At 39.5% G+C, this 16,406-nt stretch overlaps 1 protein-coding gene across 1 annotated transcript; it reads right to left on the reverse strand.

Moving 5' to 3' along the window:
* Positions 1–11,623: 11,623 nt before the first annotated feature.
* htr5ab (5-hydroxytryptamine (serotonin) receptor 5A, genome duplicate b) lies at positions 11,624–14,823 on the reverse strand. Its single transcript, XM_030757279.1, has 2 exons — positions 14,116–14,823; positions 11,624–11,956 (listed from the first exon to the last, which is right to left on the reverse strand). Exons 1-2 carry the CDS (start codon positions 14,821–14,823, stop codon positions 11,624–11,626), a joined length of 1,041 nt encoding a protein of 346 aa, XP_030613139.1.
* Between the last annotated feature and the right edge of the window lie 1,583 nt (positions 14,824–16,406).

Consider the following 16,406-nt stretch of genomic DNA (forward strand, 5'->3'; position numbering starts at 1 on the left):
CGTTTAGTTCAGCTTTTTAAAGCTGTAATTCAGATTCTATGCTCTCTGGCTGTAAAATACTCAAACCTTTTCATGGTCATAACTGAAGAGTGCAACAGTTGAATGTTTCCCGTGCAGAATGTACACTACACTATAAGTTCATCCCTTTTTTTTCCCTGTAATTTAGGAGATATAGAGCTTCCCTGGGTTAGTAGAGAGAACATGTTGCTAAGTGCTGCAGCCCAGGAGTACATTTTAAGTGAGAAGTGGGCTGTGTAGAGTGGAGTTGGCGTGGACCAACTGTGGCTATAAAAAAACCAAGACTATGGTAGACAACAGTGCGAAACACAAATTGTCTTGACGTTTGCCAGTAAATGTTTAAGAAATAATTCACAACAGTTTGTTGTATATTGTTATGACATCACAGTGAAGTATTGATCAGCCCAAACTGAAGTGAAGGGAAAATCCCTTAGCATTAATTATGCAATTACCAAGTATGGCAATATGAAAGTCTTACACAGCCCAAGGAAATGTTAAATTAGCATATATATTGTAGATGTGTTCCAGTTTTAACCACTTTTATTAACTTGTACACATAAGCATTCATAAAACACAGCTCTTATAAAGAAATAGGCCCTTCTGTGTGACTGCACACAGTAGGCTTCTTGGGAGAAGTGTTTAAATCTTTCAACCAGCCTGACTCCACCGGCTAATATATTTGTAGAGATGTGTGCGTGTGTGTGTGTGTGTGTGTGTGTGTGTGTGTGTGTGTGTGTGTGTGTGTGTGTGTAGTGTGAAGCATGCATCATCAGTCAGGAAAGCTGCCTGTATGGTTTGCATTTGTTGTTAGGTTAAGTTGTAGCTCTTGCTGGCAAAGATGTTTGCTTACTTTCTCCGGTCCTACAGTTTCAGTTGCCAATATCTCTTGTGATAGGTTTTGCACTTGTGGCCACTTATGGGCATAATCCTTTTGTGTCTCTATGAAGACCTGCATCAGAGAGTTTCAAAAAATGGTGGTCCTTCACAGGCACTAGTAAGTGTGTTTGTTGTGCAGTCTTGCTTGGTTGACACTGTTGCAAGATATTTGATGCCCTCTGGCTCTTGAGTGTATCTGTAACAAAAAGCAAGTTTATATACCTACATATAAGTGCATTTTTCTACGGATAAAACAGGGCAGAGAGGGTTGTCAGACTGGTCATACATGAATCCTCTTGTGCTGTGTTTGTTAGTCTCATGTGGGTTATTGTGATTTCTCTGTGTGCTCATTGAAGGCTAGTGTTGCTTATTGTCTCAATGACAAAAATTAATCAATGGCATCCCTTGTGCCTGGAGTGGAGTTGAACATCAAACAGCACTTACTATCCCCTTCAGAGTGTTGAGATGCAGCACTTTCTTTATCCTTTGATGTTCAGTTCAATTTGAATCTATCCAGTTGCATTTATATTTACATATACTCTAAGTACAGACCCTACAATATTAGAGAGAGAGAACCCCAGTGATCAGACAATCCTCTGTGATCAAACACTGGTTGACAGTGGGGAGGAAGAACACTTTTTTTTTTCACAAAACCAGGACGAGACCTCTGGAAGGTTGCTGTGACAGGTTGGGGGTGAGGGGAAGGAGCCTTTTGTCTTTTGTACTATCTTTCTCCCCTCAGCCCCAAACAGTCACAGCAGATTGCTGCCCCTCCCTGAGCCTGGTTCTGACAGAGGTTTAAAAGGGAGTTTTTCCTTCCCACTGTCGCCAAGTGCTGCTCATAGGGGGTCATTTTGACTGTTGGGTTTTCTCTGTAATTACTGTAGGGTCTTTCCCTTACAATATAATGCACCTTGAAGCAACTGTTTGTTGTGGTTTGGTGTGATATAAATAAAATTAAGAATAATAATAAAGAGACCACCAGCAACAAGTAGGACAAGCTATGGGAGGGAGTAGACAAGAAGTCATCTTATACTGACACATAATGAGCTGTTGTGACTCTTTTTGTTCTAATGGGCTCTATAGTGTGTTTGAGGAGCCATCACAAGACATGCTCATTTTTTTTTTTTACCATTTCTGAGAGTAGCACAAAAAAGATTCCTTTCCATACATACCTTTATTGAGCATTAGAGATTTTATTGTGCAGTGGCAGATTTTATTTGAATCTGCCATTCCATTTGACAGAATTTAGTTGTAATGTGCTTCTTATGAGACAGCAACAATATGCTAATTTAACATTTCCTTCGGCTGTGTGAAGCTCTCAAAAACAGCCACAGCACAAATGGAAACTAAGAGGCAATCAGCTGTCCAGAAATGCTTCCCACTGCAGGCCTTTCAGCAGCGCGCAATTTGTCAGACTAATGAAAATGCCACATAGATATTTCTGAACCTTGTGGATGTGGCTAAGGATAGACAAATGAAGAAAATGGATTTGAAACTACTGTTTGTGGAAAAGAAAATATGCCTGAATCAGAAATGGGATTACCATTTAGAAAACAAGGATGTACTGATGTTAATGCAGGTTACAGAATGGAAAAAAAAATAAAGGAGGCAAATTTCACACACCCCTGTTCACATCTGTGGAGCTGAACTGGATCGGATAAACCCTGCTAAAGAAAACTCAGAGATACTTTTCAAGTAAACTAAGAAAGCTTAATACATAAATTTAAGCTTTTTTATTAGTAGGATTACATCTAAAATATTGCGATAATTAATATTAATCTTTAATGTTAGAAATGGGGTCCAGTTAAGCTTGTACAAATGTATTTGTTCTGCAAAATACCATAGCAACAAGCTGTGAAAAATGTTGCAGTTTCTAATGATGCTCATCTTGGTAAAAGACCACAAAAAAAATGTCTTCAGGGTCTAAAAATGAAGTGATAGGCTGTTTAGGACCATGCAGTCAGTTTCTGTTTCAGTGCCACTGCGCTATCCCCTGAATGTGAATGTATTGAAACAATAGGGTGTAAAACAAAGGCTGTTTCTCCCCTAGGACTTGTGGTTGTAACATATGAGCTGCAATGCAGGCACTTGTTCCATCAGAGGCTGGGTCAACATGGTTTCTAATGCAGCACTGAATCCTTGTTAGAGTCCACACCTGGGAGGATGTCCTTTGTAAAATCCTGAGCACTGCACAAAAAAAGCCACCGAAGCTCCTGGTCATGCTGTTTCCACCCGTGTCCTGATCATCGGGCGTGGATAATTAACCACAGTCTGTTCTTGTGCATCTGATCTCATTCATGTTGTAATGCTTCTTCAAGGGAATTCAAACAGTCGGTGCATATAATGTGAGTAATGATAAAAGTGCCGACATGCACGTCATCAGACTTCAAAGGGGTGCCTGCAAACATCCTCTAGGCTGATTGAGAGGGAGGGCGGAAGGAATGACAATGCATTCTGTTCTTTACCAAAGTGCCAAGCACTTGTGCCAAATGACATCCCCCTCCTCCTTGATTCTTGTTTCGGAGTGGCTCGCTTGCCAAGAGAAGTGCCTTCACTCAGGCATGACATTGCGGTTTCTGGGACAGTTTCATACAAACATTGCCAAGGATTTCAGCTCACTGGACTGCACAAAACAAATGCTTGCAAAAGTTGAAATGTACACAAATACAGAAATAACCATCAGATTATTTCTTTTCTTCCTGTTTGTATTCTATACAAGGGAAATTGGAAGTGGCAAGTTAAAGAAGACCAGGCTTGCTGGGCATGTTTCAGGACTTTCTTGAAGACTGTGAAGAAACAAACATTACCACATGCCTTTCTTTGACTTAGCACCATATAACCTACTGACTGGGAATCTTCACAGATATGTACTGAGCTTTCTTTGAGCCTTGGTGCCATAGCAACAGAGCATGAGGGTGTTTAGGTTTATCGTTTCTGAACTGATGAAGTGCTGAAGAGTCGGGGAATCACCTGCTTCTGATTTGGGTCTCCTGCGGTGAAATGACTGAATATCGGCAAAGTAACCACTCCTTATTTGTGCCTGTATGCATATATACATATATGTCTGTGTCAGTCTCCCTGATGAACACATACTGAGACTCCCCACATCTTGCCATTTACCCACTCTGAGTAATCGCCCCCTGAATTAGTCTGGTAGTGATTTCAAGCAATCTCAAAATAACAACGCCACCTGCCTAATCTCATCGGGAGCCAGCTCTCTTGTATCAGCATTTAGGCTCATCAGTCTGTGAAATGTCTCTTTCTTGTTCAAGTTCTCTCAAAGGTCTCTCTGCTCTCTCTCCATGTGTGCATCGATTCAACCATGCCCACTGGGGTGTTAAATTGAAATGCAGACAACCAGACACAAAAAAATATATACAGCTATTTTGTTTTTGTTCTTTTTATTCCACCTCACCCCTTTAAAAAAAAAGAAAAAAAAAGAAAAAGAAATCTTCTTATTGTCATGGTGGTACTTGTAAAGGATGTTTTGAAAGAGAAGACAATGCACTATCATTTAGAAAGGCTTAGGTGGATGATAGCAGTACAATGAAGAGGAAGAGGTAAGAATCTTTAAATGTCACAGTCTTGTCAAAATTCATCAGTGGCACTGTAGTATCTGCTTTATACAGAGTGTATTAACTATTCATAGCCTTGCAGAGCAAGTTATCATTGCAGTTGAGTGAAAGGGGTCGGAGAAGTAAGGAAGCCCCCAAAATAATTTTTTAGTAAGAGATGACAGTGAGGACATTACTTAAGTTTAGACAAAAGACTGATGAATCAGTGCATAAGATTTGACAGCATTTCCTTCAGGTTCCAAATCTTTTCCCTCTAAGCCTTTATCAAAGCAGTTTATATTCATAGTCCATATACTTGACAATTGAATAACAGCTTTATCATGGGCTGCTTGTTTAACTGTGGGCGCACTTTATTGTTAAAGTTATGCCAGTCGGCTGTTGGACAGCCAGAGCAGCCAGAAAGGTTTCAAAATTTACTGAGCAATTTGTCCTGTGTGCATACATCCATGACTTTGGTAGCCCTGGTAACATAGTTGTTGAATAAGTTACAAGAATTTTTTTGTTATCCAAATAAATTCTCATGCTGCAGATTGCATGTTAATCATGGTGACACCATGAAATCCTTCCAGAAATCTCTGCTAAGCATAGCAGACAGGAGATCTTTGTTCTGTGGTCCAACATCCTCTTCCATCAATTTCTTGACCTCCTCATCTTGATGTATCACGGGGCCATCAAGACCGATGCGGTGGTTGAGAATGATGCTTAAGATCTTCAGTAGGCCATTGTAGAGCTGCGTGTTGATGATGCGGCTCTTCCAGGTAACATTTAGAATGGCATGAAGCATGTGAGTGTAGCTTTCATCCACCTTCTTGCTCGGCAGTTTGGTCAGGGTCCCTGACTGCTCCCTGATTCAGACCCATAGAGCAGAATTGCCTCAACACATGACTTGAACACTTTACGTTTTGGTTAAGTATTGAATTGAAGCCTTCCACACTTTGGTAAGGGCATGTAAAGCTCTCCAAACTGAACCAGCCGGTGCATGTGAATACCAGATAAAGATGTGGTAGCAATCCACAGTATGTTGTGTTTTTTTTTTTTTTTTGCCTCCCCACTGGTGACAGACATGCCCAGATACTTTGTTTTTTGGTTGTCTGTCCCACATACCCTGTCCCTCCATTCCTCCATGCCTAGTGAGCACACTATCTCAGAAATATCTTCTGCGAAAACACTTTTCTATTATTTACCAGCACAACTCTAGGACAGAAGAGAAGATTGTGACAATATTTCATATTTACTTGGGTGCTCATCTGGAAACTGTACACTGATTTTGTTCTAATCTATCTGGTCAATTATAAATATATTTAATATGTTTAATTTAATTTCTTTTGAGTATTTACAACATACAGTATATTGCATAAACCTGGAAAGATATTGATAAAAAATGCAACTTGACTGGTTGGCTAAGCAATATAACCATGAGATGATGATGAGATGATGTTTTCTGCTGCCTTTGGGATCAAATTTTTATTGAAATTTGTGCTACCAAATAAACAAACGCTGCAAACTCATAATTTTTAATTTATATCACTGAGTTTTTCATATTGCATCAAAAGCTGATTAAAGATTCCTTAACATTTTTTTTCTTTTTGGTCCAACACAGTGCATCAGCACAGTTCACATTATGAAATATGAAAAAAAGAAACCCAAAGAAAATTCCAGTAAGCAGTGTCCATCTCATTTCTGGCTCGAGGCAAAAAAAAAAAGATTTATCGGCTTGTACCTCCTCTGGAGTATTTCAGAATTTCCCATTTTTTCAGTCTCCCACAATTGCTTCTGCTTTGCCCCCAGGACCTGAATTAAAAGCAAGCAAAGGGTGAAACAGAGGGTGAGAAAGTGAGCGTGATGTCATTCCGATCACACATACATACCTCCACTCTCTCACTCGCTCACTAGGATTTTCTTCTCTGCAGCCCTGCTGTGCAGTTTCTGTTTGGATGAAACTGAGGTGCCACAAGATAACAAGTGGAACAAAAACAGAGCCACAGAGTTGACTTTGCCTCAGAAAAAGAAGAGACTGAGTCCAATTTGTTGTCAAGATAAGAGAGCCATGGCAGTGCGGGACATCTCGTCCTATCTGGTCACTCTACACTGCAAGCCTCACCTCATGCAGTTCACCCATTACCTCAGGTCTGGTCTATTGTTACCAGAGGCTGTGGTGGCAAACTAGAGATAAGCTTGTTTACTGGTAGACACATACTGTATATTACAGTGGAAAAAGCATGCTTAAAAAAAGTAAGCTCTAAAAGGTTGCACATATGGATAAAATATTTCTTTTCTTTGCTGTGGCAGGAGAATACATTTTAATACTGTGCATGTGCCATGAAGGGGCTTGCTGCTGCAATGATTACTGCAGCTATTACTGCAAAATTCAGTAGCTACAGCACAGGTTTGCCTTGCCGGAGGCATTGGGTTCTAATCCTAAGTCAGTTTAGGCAGACCACATTTTCATGCATGCTGTCTTCCCTGGACACGGATGAATATGCTCCTTTGAACAGCAGCAGTCTCACTACTGGCTCTGAAATGTGCATGCTGGCAGTGGCTCCATAGAGAGTTAAGACATGCCAATGACTGTTTATAAAATGACCCCAGTGGCTTGGCAGTGATTGAATTCTTACCAAAACTAAAATGCAAAATTCTTTCTTTCTTTTTTTAAGTGATATTTCCTTCTTTCCAGCTTTCTTTGTGTATTATTCTGGGTAAATGTGTGCCAACAGTTAACAAATACCTAGCAGTATGCCTCGTAGCTCAGCCTCTGCAGCTGTTACTTCTATTAATGAAATAAAAGTTCGGAGCTCGACTCCCTTTATCGCAGATGGAGTGTTTGTTTATTGTTCATTTTTATCATCCAAGGCTTCTGTAGAACAGAACATGCAAAAATGAAGACTGAAACACTTGAACATGATGGACCATTTCCATTTTTTTTTTTTTTTGTTCTTTGTTTTTTTATCCTTTTTTCTGACTAGGATAAATGGGGTAAGGAACAGATGGCAAACAGGAACACTTTGCATTTCCTGAGCTGGGTCATAACACAGAAAAAAAAGGAGGTATGAAGAACCTAGTGTTCTCAGCAATTTAAAGAGCACTAAGAAGTTAATTGATGAAAGAATCACAACGAATGACATTTACCGTAGCATGTCACAATGAATGCAATAACAGTCATCATTTTGGCTCATTTTTCATGCATTTTCTTTATTCATCACAGGATATTGTCAGTAGTTTTTTTTTTTGTTGATATTTTACTCTCTTGAGTTTAATAATAAAGTACAAATCAGGGTAAAAGAGTGAAGTCTGTTTTCACTAGAAAGCAACAACAGTTGTTTGAGCAAATGCACTTTGTCATCTTACTACATCTGAAAAGAAAAGAATAGAAAGACAGATTAAAAAGGGAAAAAAAATGAAGATTATATGGGAATGGTGCAGGGAACCTTAATGTTCTTCTCCAACTTGAGTGCACATATATGTATGGTACTGTGCAAAAGTCTTCAGCCACCCTTTATTTCTTTAAATTTTGCTTCCAAGGAGCCAGATTTAATTACTTTTTCAAGTAGTGTTGAATATCCTTCCCCATGCTTTCTGGGGGACTTTCAAAGTTTTCCTTTGGACATTGGCTGCTTTTTCATTCATTTTCAGTGGAATTTTCAGAAGAATGTTTTTGTTTGTTTTGTTTGTTTATTAAGCCACTTAACACTGATCTATGAATAATTCAAACATAAAAAAGGCAACTACCTCAAAGGAAGGAACCACTGTTGTGTCTACACATAACAGACAACTTAGCAAAGAACCAATTTTAAAAGGTGTATTTAGGCACTTTATTAATAGCAGCCTGTTGCAAAAATACATAATTTGCTTCCATTTCTTTAGTTGAATCTATAAAAAAAATGCCAAAGATAACACAGTTTGACAGGTTTAACAGTATTTTTGCACCAACAATATAATTCCCAAAGAGCTATTAACAGAAAACTTGGCATATCTCAGCATGGTGTGCAGTGTATCCTTAAAAAATATGAGGAAACTGGACAAGTGGAGAACTAAAGATGAAGTGATACTCCTAAAAAAGTGTCTACAGCAGATGAACAGTATGCTCTTAGGAAGCAGAAGTAGAGACAAAAAATTCAGCAAAGACTTGACACAAGACCTGAGAGATACATTTGGCCCTTCAGCTGATCCATCTACTGTTCACTGAAGCCTCATCAGAAATAGTATCACAAATTGTTATTGGAGGAGGTATAACGGCAAGTATCTACATCCATCAGTAAAACACGGTGGAGGCTCTTTCATGGTTTGGGGCTGCATTTCAGCCAGTGGTGGATCTTGTTAAAATTGATGAAATTATGAATGCCGAAAAGATTTTAAGCCACCATGCAATACCATCTGGACAATTTTTGATTGGCAAAATTTTTTAGCATCATGATGATACTAAACACGCTGCCAAAGCAGTAAAAGCATACCTGGATAGAAGAACACACACAATGGAAACACTGTCAGTCATGGACTGTACCAAAGCATTATTGAGGGATCATCTTGACAGAAATTGGAAGGAAAGGCAGCGAACATCCAAAGAAAAGCTTTGAATGTCCTTCAGGAAGCCCGGAAAACTACTCCTGAAGACTACTTAAAGAAATTACAAGAAAGCTGCCTAAGAAAGTTCAGGCTGTGTTCAAGAATAAAGGTGGACATACCAAATACTAGCTTTCAAACTTGTCAGAAGTGTACACACACAGTTTTTGCCTTATATAGTGTATTTCCATGTATGTTTGCATATGCTTCACTAAATTGCTGCATCTATATCCAATTTCTCCAACAAAATATAAAGAAATGAGGGCTGGCTGAAGCATTTTGCACAATACTGTAGGACTTTTTTTTTTTTTTTTTTGAGAAACCCTGTTTGATTCTTCACATCACAGTCTACTCCACACCTCTTGTGGAGGAAACCAGGGGAGTCATACAAAAAGATCTAAAAATGGAAAACACTGTTAGATCGACTCCATTGTATCTGTGTTTTGTGTCAGTTTTTTTTTTTTTGAAGCATTCAAAGATATTGGTATCGCTTGGCACAAGGTTTTCTTACACCTGTAACCCTAATACTGCAGTATAATCAAGTTTAACACCCCCTTTAAAAAAAAAAATCTCTAATTCAAGTCCCACTGACCTGTCGGGATGTAGAATCTATTATTGTGATAATGTTTTGAGCAGCTTTACGACAGTCAAAAGATGTTATTGGAACAGGAGTAAGATGTGATCATATCTGGTTGCAGCTTTTCAACAAAGGATTTAATCAAAGACTATGAAAATAATGACTTCTGTGGCTATTTTTCCCTGCTTTCATAAAACTCTCACTAGTGTGTAGACAAAATACAAGAAAAATTACTGTGTAGCTAGTCAGCATCAGAGGACAGAATGCACATTTATCAGCAAGCATGTTTGAATAAATTTTGTGTGATACAAGGGCATGTATCTAGCTAAAAGGGGGAAGGTTTTCCACAGTTTTCCTTAGAGGGCTCTGTACTACAGCCCATCTTTTCTATAATTAGATTAAATTCCTTACTTGAAATCTCACTGACGATGAGCATTTTGATGTGTTACAGCACAGAATCCCAAGTTGGTTCTCAATTTATCATTTATGAAGTTTGGTTTATTCAGTTCTACCCAACTTTTCTTAAAATTTCTTCCAGCTCTACTTGGAGTCCCAGGAGGCTCACACATGATGAAATTGTTGATAAGTGCATTATAACATGCATTTCTCGTTAACAAGGTTGAAATGAGAGAGAAGAGAGAAAGTCAACATGTAGACAGCACTGTACCTGCTGTTGCTACCACAACACAACCAATTTATTCTCCGCCTTGCAGATATATTAGCTCAGTCCAGCTGTGAGATTACTTTCTCTAATCGACAAAGTACAACATTAAAAAACAAACAAAATGAATGACTTTTAAATTCTTATTTTTTTTTCCAAACACAATTTCTGGTTATCACCGTAGACTACATATGAAAAATGGATATAACCTCTGGGTCTTTATGACCCCGTTTATGCTTTCGCATTGGTCGCTTTGCGCACAGTGATGTCACCACAGCTCCTTAACATTTATGGGGCCGGTGTGATCGCTGTTCTCACCCTTGCAAATGGCACTGTATGACCAAAGTGACATCACATCTGCTGACACTAGCTACACTTGGTATTATTTTGGCCGGTCGTACACCTCTTGATTTTTGTAACTTTGCTTGTTTTGCCATTGCCGCAAAAGTGCCGTATGGTAAGCATAAATAGATGACATCAGAAGTACTCCCTGCAGTATTCTCCTGAATGATATGTCTCGCCACTTAGACAAAATTTCCACATCAGCTCTAGGATAGGAGAAGTAATCAAAACTGGAAACAAAGAAATTTGAGTGTCATCTTTTCAAACTGTTGCAATATCTCCCTCTGTGAATCTCTGAGATTCTGTACCAATATATCATTAAAACGGTGGTAAAAATGAACATGATCATAAAGTTGTCTTCACCCCAAATGTGGCGGGAGCGGCACCTGAACAAGTTTGCAAAAACTGAGCCCAATGCACCAGTGGATATGACGTCACTTTTGCTGGCTGGCGCCATTTGCAAGGGTGAGTACAGTGGATATAGATGAACCCTTATAAGGTGTAAAATCCATAAACCTGCATCTTTCCGAATGGCCCACATGGGGCAACTCTTCGTAGTGGGACTGTACATCCATTCATAAGAATACTACCCTGCTCCACACTTGATTTACAACCTCAGTAAACATTTTCCTACTCAAATGCTCAAATGTTCTTTTTTAAGTCCTCTTCAATACAGCATGGTGTTCATTTTGATAATTGTGGTCTCATTTATTGCAAAAATAGACAATGAAGCAGGGTACGCTTTAGGGTGTGGCTACCTTGCATAGTGTCCTGGGGTTTAGGAGTCACATCCAACACTTGCCTGTCACCTCCAGAAACCAAGATGGCAGAAACCAAAACACTGAATTCCAGGCTTCAAAACATTAGTCTGCAGCCTGTTATGGTGCCTGTTATATACAGTGTTAGGTTATCACCCGTCTGGGAGGGATAGAGTAACGGACACAGATTGATCATGAAAAGTACCACTGTGGAGCAGATGCTGGTGTAGTGTGTTGGCTAAGTATGCAGAGCAACTTAGCGCTGCCGGGAAAAGAGGTTTCTCAGGGCGTTGTTGTAGTTCTTGTTAAAGGCGGTGTATATAAGTGGGTTAAAGAAGGAGTTGGAGTAGCCCAGCCACAAGAAGATGCTCTTCCAGATTGGTGGGATGTCACAGGAACACAGTGGGACGATGAGCTCGGTGATGAAGAACGGGATCCAGCAAAGTACAAACACGCCAATCAGAATGCCTACCATCAGCGCTGCCTTTTTCTCCTTCTGCTCACGCCATGTGTCCCCATCTGTCTGGAAGGTCACAGTGGCATGGCGCACAGTAAACACCATCTGGGGCTGCTGTGTCTCGTCCTTTACCTAGGAGAAAGCCAATCAGGAAATAAATCACTTGCTCTATTGATACGTTAATCAATGATTAATCAATGATTAACTGTTGGATCAGCAAAGCAATATATTTAATAAATGTAGGCCAGAGAAGAGCAAATACTAAAGTGAAAATGCTGAGGCTGCTCAACAAAAGATGGATATTAGGCTGGGAGAATGGTGTGTGGATCAACAGGTGGATCAACAAGCCAAAGCTTATTCTCTCATTTCACAGACACACATGCACATACACACACACAAAACACTGAGAATATAAAGCCGAAGCTGTGTTTTAATCTGCATTCTCCACAAACCCATTTTCTCAATTTTGCAAACACACTGCACAGCCAGGAAGAGAAATGTCAACATTTATCCTCTGGCTTTTTCCTCTTTTACTGTTGCCTGGCGCATCTCAAGGCTGACTTTATTTCTTGTTCATCCGGTAAAGTTCAGGTCGCAGCATTTATAAAGACAAACTATCTGTCTAAATGTGTCAGAAGCAAAGCAGAAAGGACAACACTCTACATTGTTGTGTCTTGTTCAAACACTTAAACAAGAACCTGCACTCCGGTAGAGGAACTTTTACTCTCTGGAGTAAATTTAGTTGAATCAATACAGGTCAGTGGACTATATACCTGATGCAATAGATGAAGAAAATCCTTTTACAGCATGGGCCAGAAGTTAAAAGCATATTGCTGCTGGCAAAGGTGCTTAAATGGTTCAATATAATCTTAAATGATGAAGCTGCTAAAATGGGCAGTTATAGAACTGCAAGTCTTCCTTCATACAGCAGATAAATGAGTCTAAAATGTGCAAAATGTTCTAGTTTTTTTTTTTTTTTTTTTTAATGCTTAAGTGTCTGATTTGTCAATCCTATGATTAAGGCTTAGGTAAGATTAAGCAAATGAATAGTAAACCTTTATATGTTCTGTATATTATCTCAGTTTAGGATCAGCTTTATGAAAGCCCAAGGACAAGAAGCTAGCTTGCAGCTAATGTTTGTACAGTTATGACATTTTATATTTGGGCTTTAATGCAGTTTAAAATACTGACACATTCACATTTGTGCAGTGATTTAAGACATTTTCTGAAGCCAAATAATATGGCTTTTGGCATCCTCGAGTTATTTGTACAACTAGGTCAGGAATCATACCTCAGTGAACTGTGGTTCTGAATTTCTGGTGCATTGTGTGTTTATATATATATGTGAGTGGGTGTTTTTAATGGATCAGTGTAGGAAGTTTATCATCTTGGATGCTGATGCTACTGCTCACATCATAGCTCTGTGCAGGCACACTGCAGAGCTCGGTGTATGCTTGGAAATGATGAGAGTAAACTCTGACTGCGTACTGAGAGACATGTAACCAGAGGAGGTGGATGTGTCTGTGCAAAACAAAATCACAAATTAAACATATTCTGGATTGAATAATTGCTACAGCTAGAAGAATGATTGTCTGTGTAACCAAACTTGACATGAATGTTCATCAAAGCAATAACAGATGTGGCTCATTTACTTAGTGATTGGTCCTCCTTGACCATAAGCTTATAATTTCTAACACTTGCATAGCAAATGCATGCCTTAAGGAATTGGTAAAATTATGCACATTACATTAATTAAAATGGCATGAATGAAATCCCAACACTCTTTTTTAAACAGATGTTTGCTAAGTGTTGAGCATCACTGGATGCTAAATGATTTTATAAGTAGTCTTTCACAGGTGAAGGAAAAGAATGGCTATTGTAAGACTGTAAAAGCAGCATAATGCGTTACTAAGGTGTTATAAATCTAAGTGAAAAGAAAAGTTCCCTGGTTAAAAGTTTTCTTGATCAGGACCTTTTGTGTCTGCTGATTATAATAACACCAAAGCCAGATGCATGGTTCATCAACGATGTCAGTAGTAGTATTTATAGTTTTCAGCCTTCTTCCTACACACATAAACAATCTGAAGGTGATGAACAGAATGGCTTAATGCTCATACACCAGATACTTATGTTTCCTTCCTCCAATAATTTATCAGCCAATATAATAAAAAAGTGCAGAGCAATCCATATTCGCAGGTCTGGGGCATCAGCCAGTTGATGCGGGAATGGGAGGGCAATGAAATTGTAATTTATATTCAGAATTATTATATGTAAAATAAAAGAGTAATTACCTCAGCCATGGGTGTGATTGTGTTGGACTTGCGGGAGCCAATCCGAAACTTGGCAGCCTTGTAGATCTTCCAATAAACAAAGAGAACCACACAAAGAGGGAGGTAAAATGCCCCAAAGGTGGAGAAAATGGTGTAGGAAGGCTCCTGGCTCACCTGGCACTTCATCCCCTCTGAGTATGTCTCCCCCCAGCCGAAGAGTGGCGACAAGGAGATGATAGAGGACAGCAGCCAAGTGAGTGCGATCATCACATTGGAGATCTTTTTCCGTGTCTTGAGTGTGTACTCCAGGTGCCTGGTGATGGACCAGTAGCGGTCCAGCGCAATGGCTGTCACATTCCAGATGCTGGCTGTGCAGCAGAGAACATCGAATGAGATCCACACCTGGCAGAGCACGCGCCCCAGTTTCCACAGCCTGCCGTTCAGCTCATGGACTAGGCTGAGGGGCATGACCAGAGCAGCCACCATGACATCTGAGATGGCCATTGAAGCCACCAGGTTGTGGGGCACTCGGTGAAATGTTCTCACCCTCAGGATGGTGATCAGCACCAGCAAGTTCCAAACAAAAGTGGCCACCACCAGCATCGCCAGTAAAGTAAGAGTGAGAACGCTGAAAACAGAAAAGGGTCGGTAGATGTTTCCTCCAGAGTCATGGCCATCCAAAGCTTCAGTGACATTGACTGCAAGTGTGCTGGTGTTGGGGTACGTCATGGTAGCTGCTCACAGCCCTGCAGCCAAAGACGACTCAGCGACAGTGTCTGCAGACAGCCCATGCATACTGCAGCAGAGACAAGAGAAGAAGACACAGATTCTCAACAATAAACTATATGCTAAAGGTTACAGATGCAGTACTCCAAAAAATTAGGTTTTACTTCGGGGTTTGCAAAAGTGTGCAAATGCACTAGTCTACATCACTGTGTCATTGACCAGAGAGATAGTTCAGTGATTTGCTCGCAATAGTAAAAAGCACTTGAGCTTCTCATTTCAGTTGTCGAGCAACCTGCCTACAACTTTCAAGTGCAATTTCATCTGCTGTTAAAAAGGCTTAAAAGTACTCGGGGACATCTCTGGTTCAGGAAAAGGCCATAAATATTCAGTTTTATCATCCCACTGCTGTCCTTTGATTCCCATCAAAGTCAAGCTCCTGCTACACAGAGAACAGTTTTAAGTGAATCTTTGTTGCAGACTCGTTTGGGAATACCTAATTTTCATTTTTAATAGTACAATTACACCATTAGGCATTGTGGAGTTGTGTGCTTTAAGTTATCACAAAGAGGGGAATCTGTTTTACTCTGAACAAGACTGTGTGCATGAGAGATGCTCTGTATTACCATACAACTGTCTCAGTTTCAAGCTCGGAAATGAAAAGATTTGACATGCCAGGTCTATCGATACATTCACAGGAGAGACTCGATGAGCTGCTCTACACAATTTTCAACAGCGCAGAAACAATGAATCCTAAAACATCAGCCACTTCAACTCTGACAGCTGAATGTTTGTAAAGTATTGATTTGTACAGCTTGCAACTACTACGTTCATTTTGAAGAGACCAACTTCCTTACAAGAGGAAAAATTATATAAATCATCAGTTTTAGATGCCACATTACCAGCAACCCCCAAAATATACAAAAGCATTTAACTAACATATTAGAAACCTATATTCTTTTTCTTTTCTTTTCTTTTTTTTTTTTATCTAGAAGAGACTGTTATGATAACTATGACACTGAGTCACTCACAGAAGCTTCATTTTTAGCAGCATCACTGGGGGCAACAATGACAGCATTTTCAGTTTAAATTACTCTTCCTGCTTTAGCATATTCTTATGACCATCTCTGCCTTCCAGCAATCCTCCCAAGCTTTTTAAAAACACAGATCACAGTTTCTGAGCTTGACCCAGTGTACCAGTCTTTAAAGCAGATTAGTACCCACGATGTGGAATATTTAATATAATCATTAATTTTGCATGTCTTCTCTTCTGTCTTTGAGAGGATATGATAGACTAGCTCAGATTTTTACAAGGTCTTGAGGCAAAGTGTTGTTAATGTCTGCAACTAATGCATATAACACTGCAGAAATGATTGACTGTAATTGGGATTTTCATTTTAATTGCAGTATTTAATCAATAGGATTGAATTCTTCTGGCTGCTTGCCTGCATTACATTTGGCTATTTTCCTAAACAATCAATATGATAAATAAAATAAGCATTGATTCTCTATTTTCTGTAATAGAATGATCACAGACAGAAAACTAAAATCAACTCTCTGTGAAATGTTTCAGTCATGCTTTTATACCC

This window comes from Archocentrus centrarchus, chromosome 20 (assembly GCF_007364275.1).
Source record: "Archocentrus centrarchus isolate MPI-CPG fArcCen1 chromosome 20, fArcCen1, whole genome shotgun sequence".
Lineage (NCBI taxonomy): Eukaryota > Metazoa > Chordata > Actinopteri > Cichliformes > Cichlidae > Archocentrus > Archocentrus centrarchus.

Bases quoted from the DNA above. Each gene is read 5' to 3' on its own strand.
- htr5ab (XM_030757279.1), bottom strand. From the start codon at position 14,823: ATGACGTACCCCAACACCAGCACACTTGCAGTCAATGTCACTGAAGCT. The intron at 11,957-14,115 runs GTAATTACTCTT...GCTTTCTCCTAG, and splicing joins CAATCACACCCATGGCTGAG to GTAAAGGACGAGACACAGCA.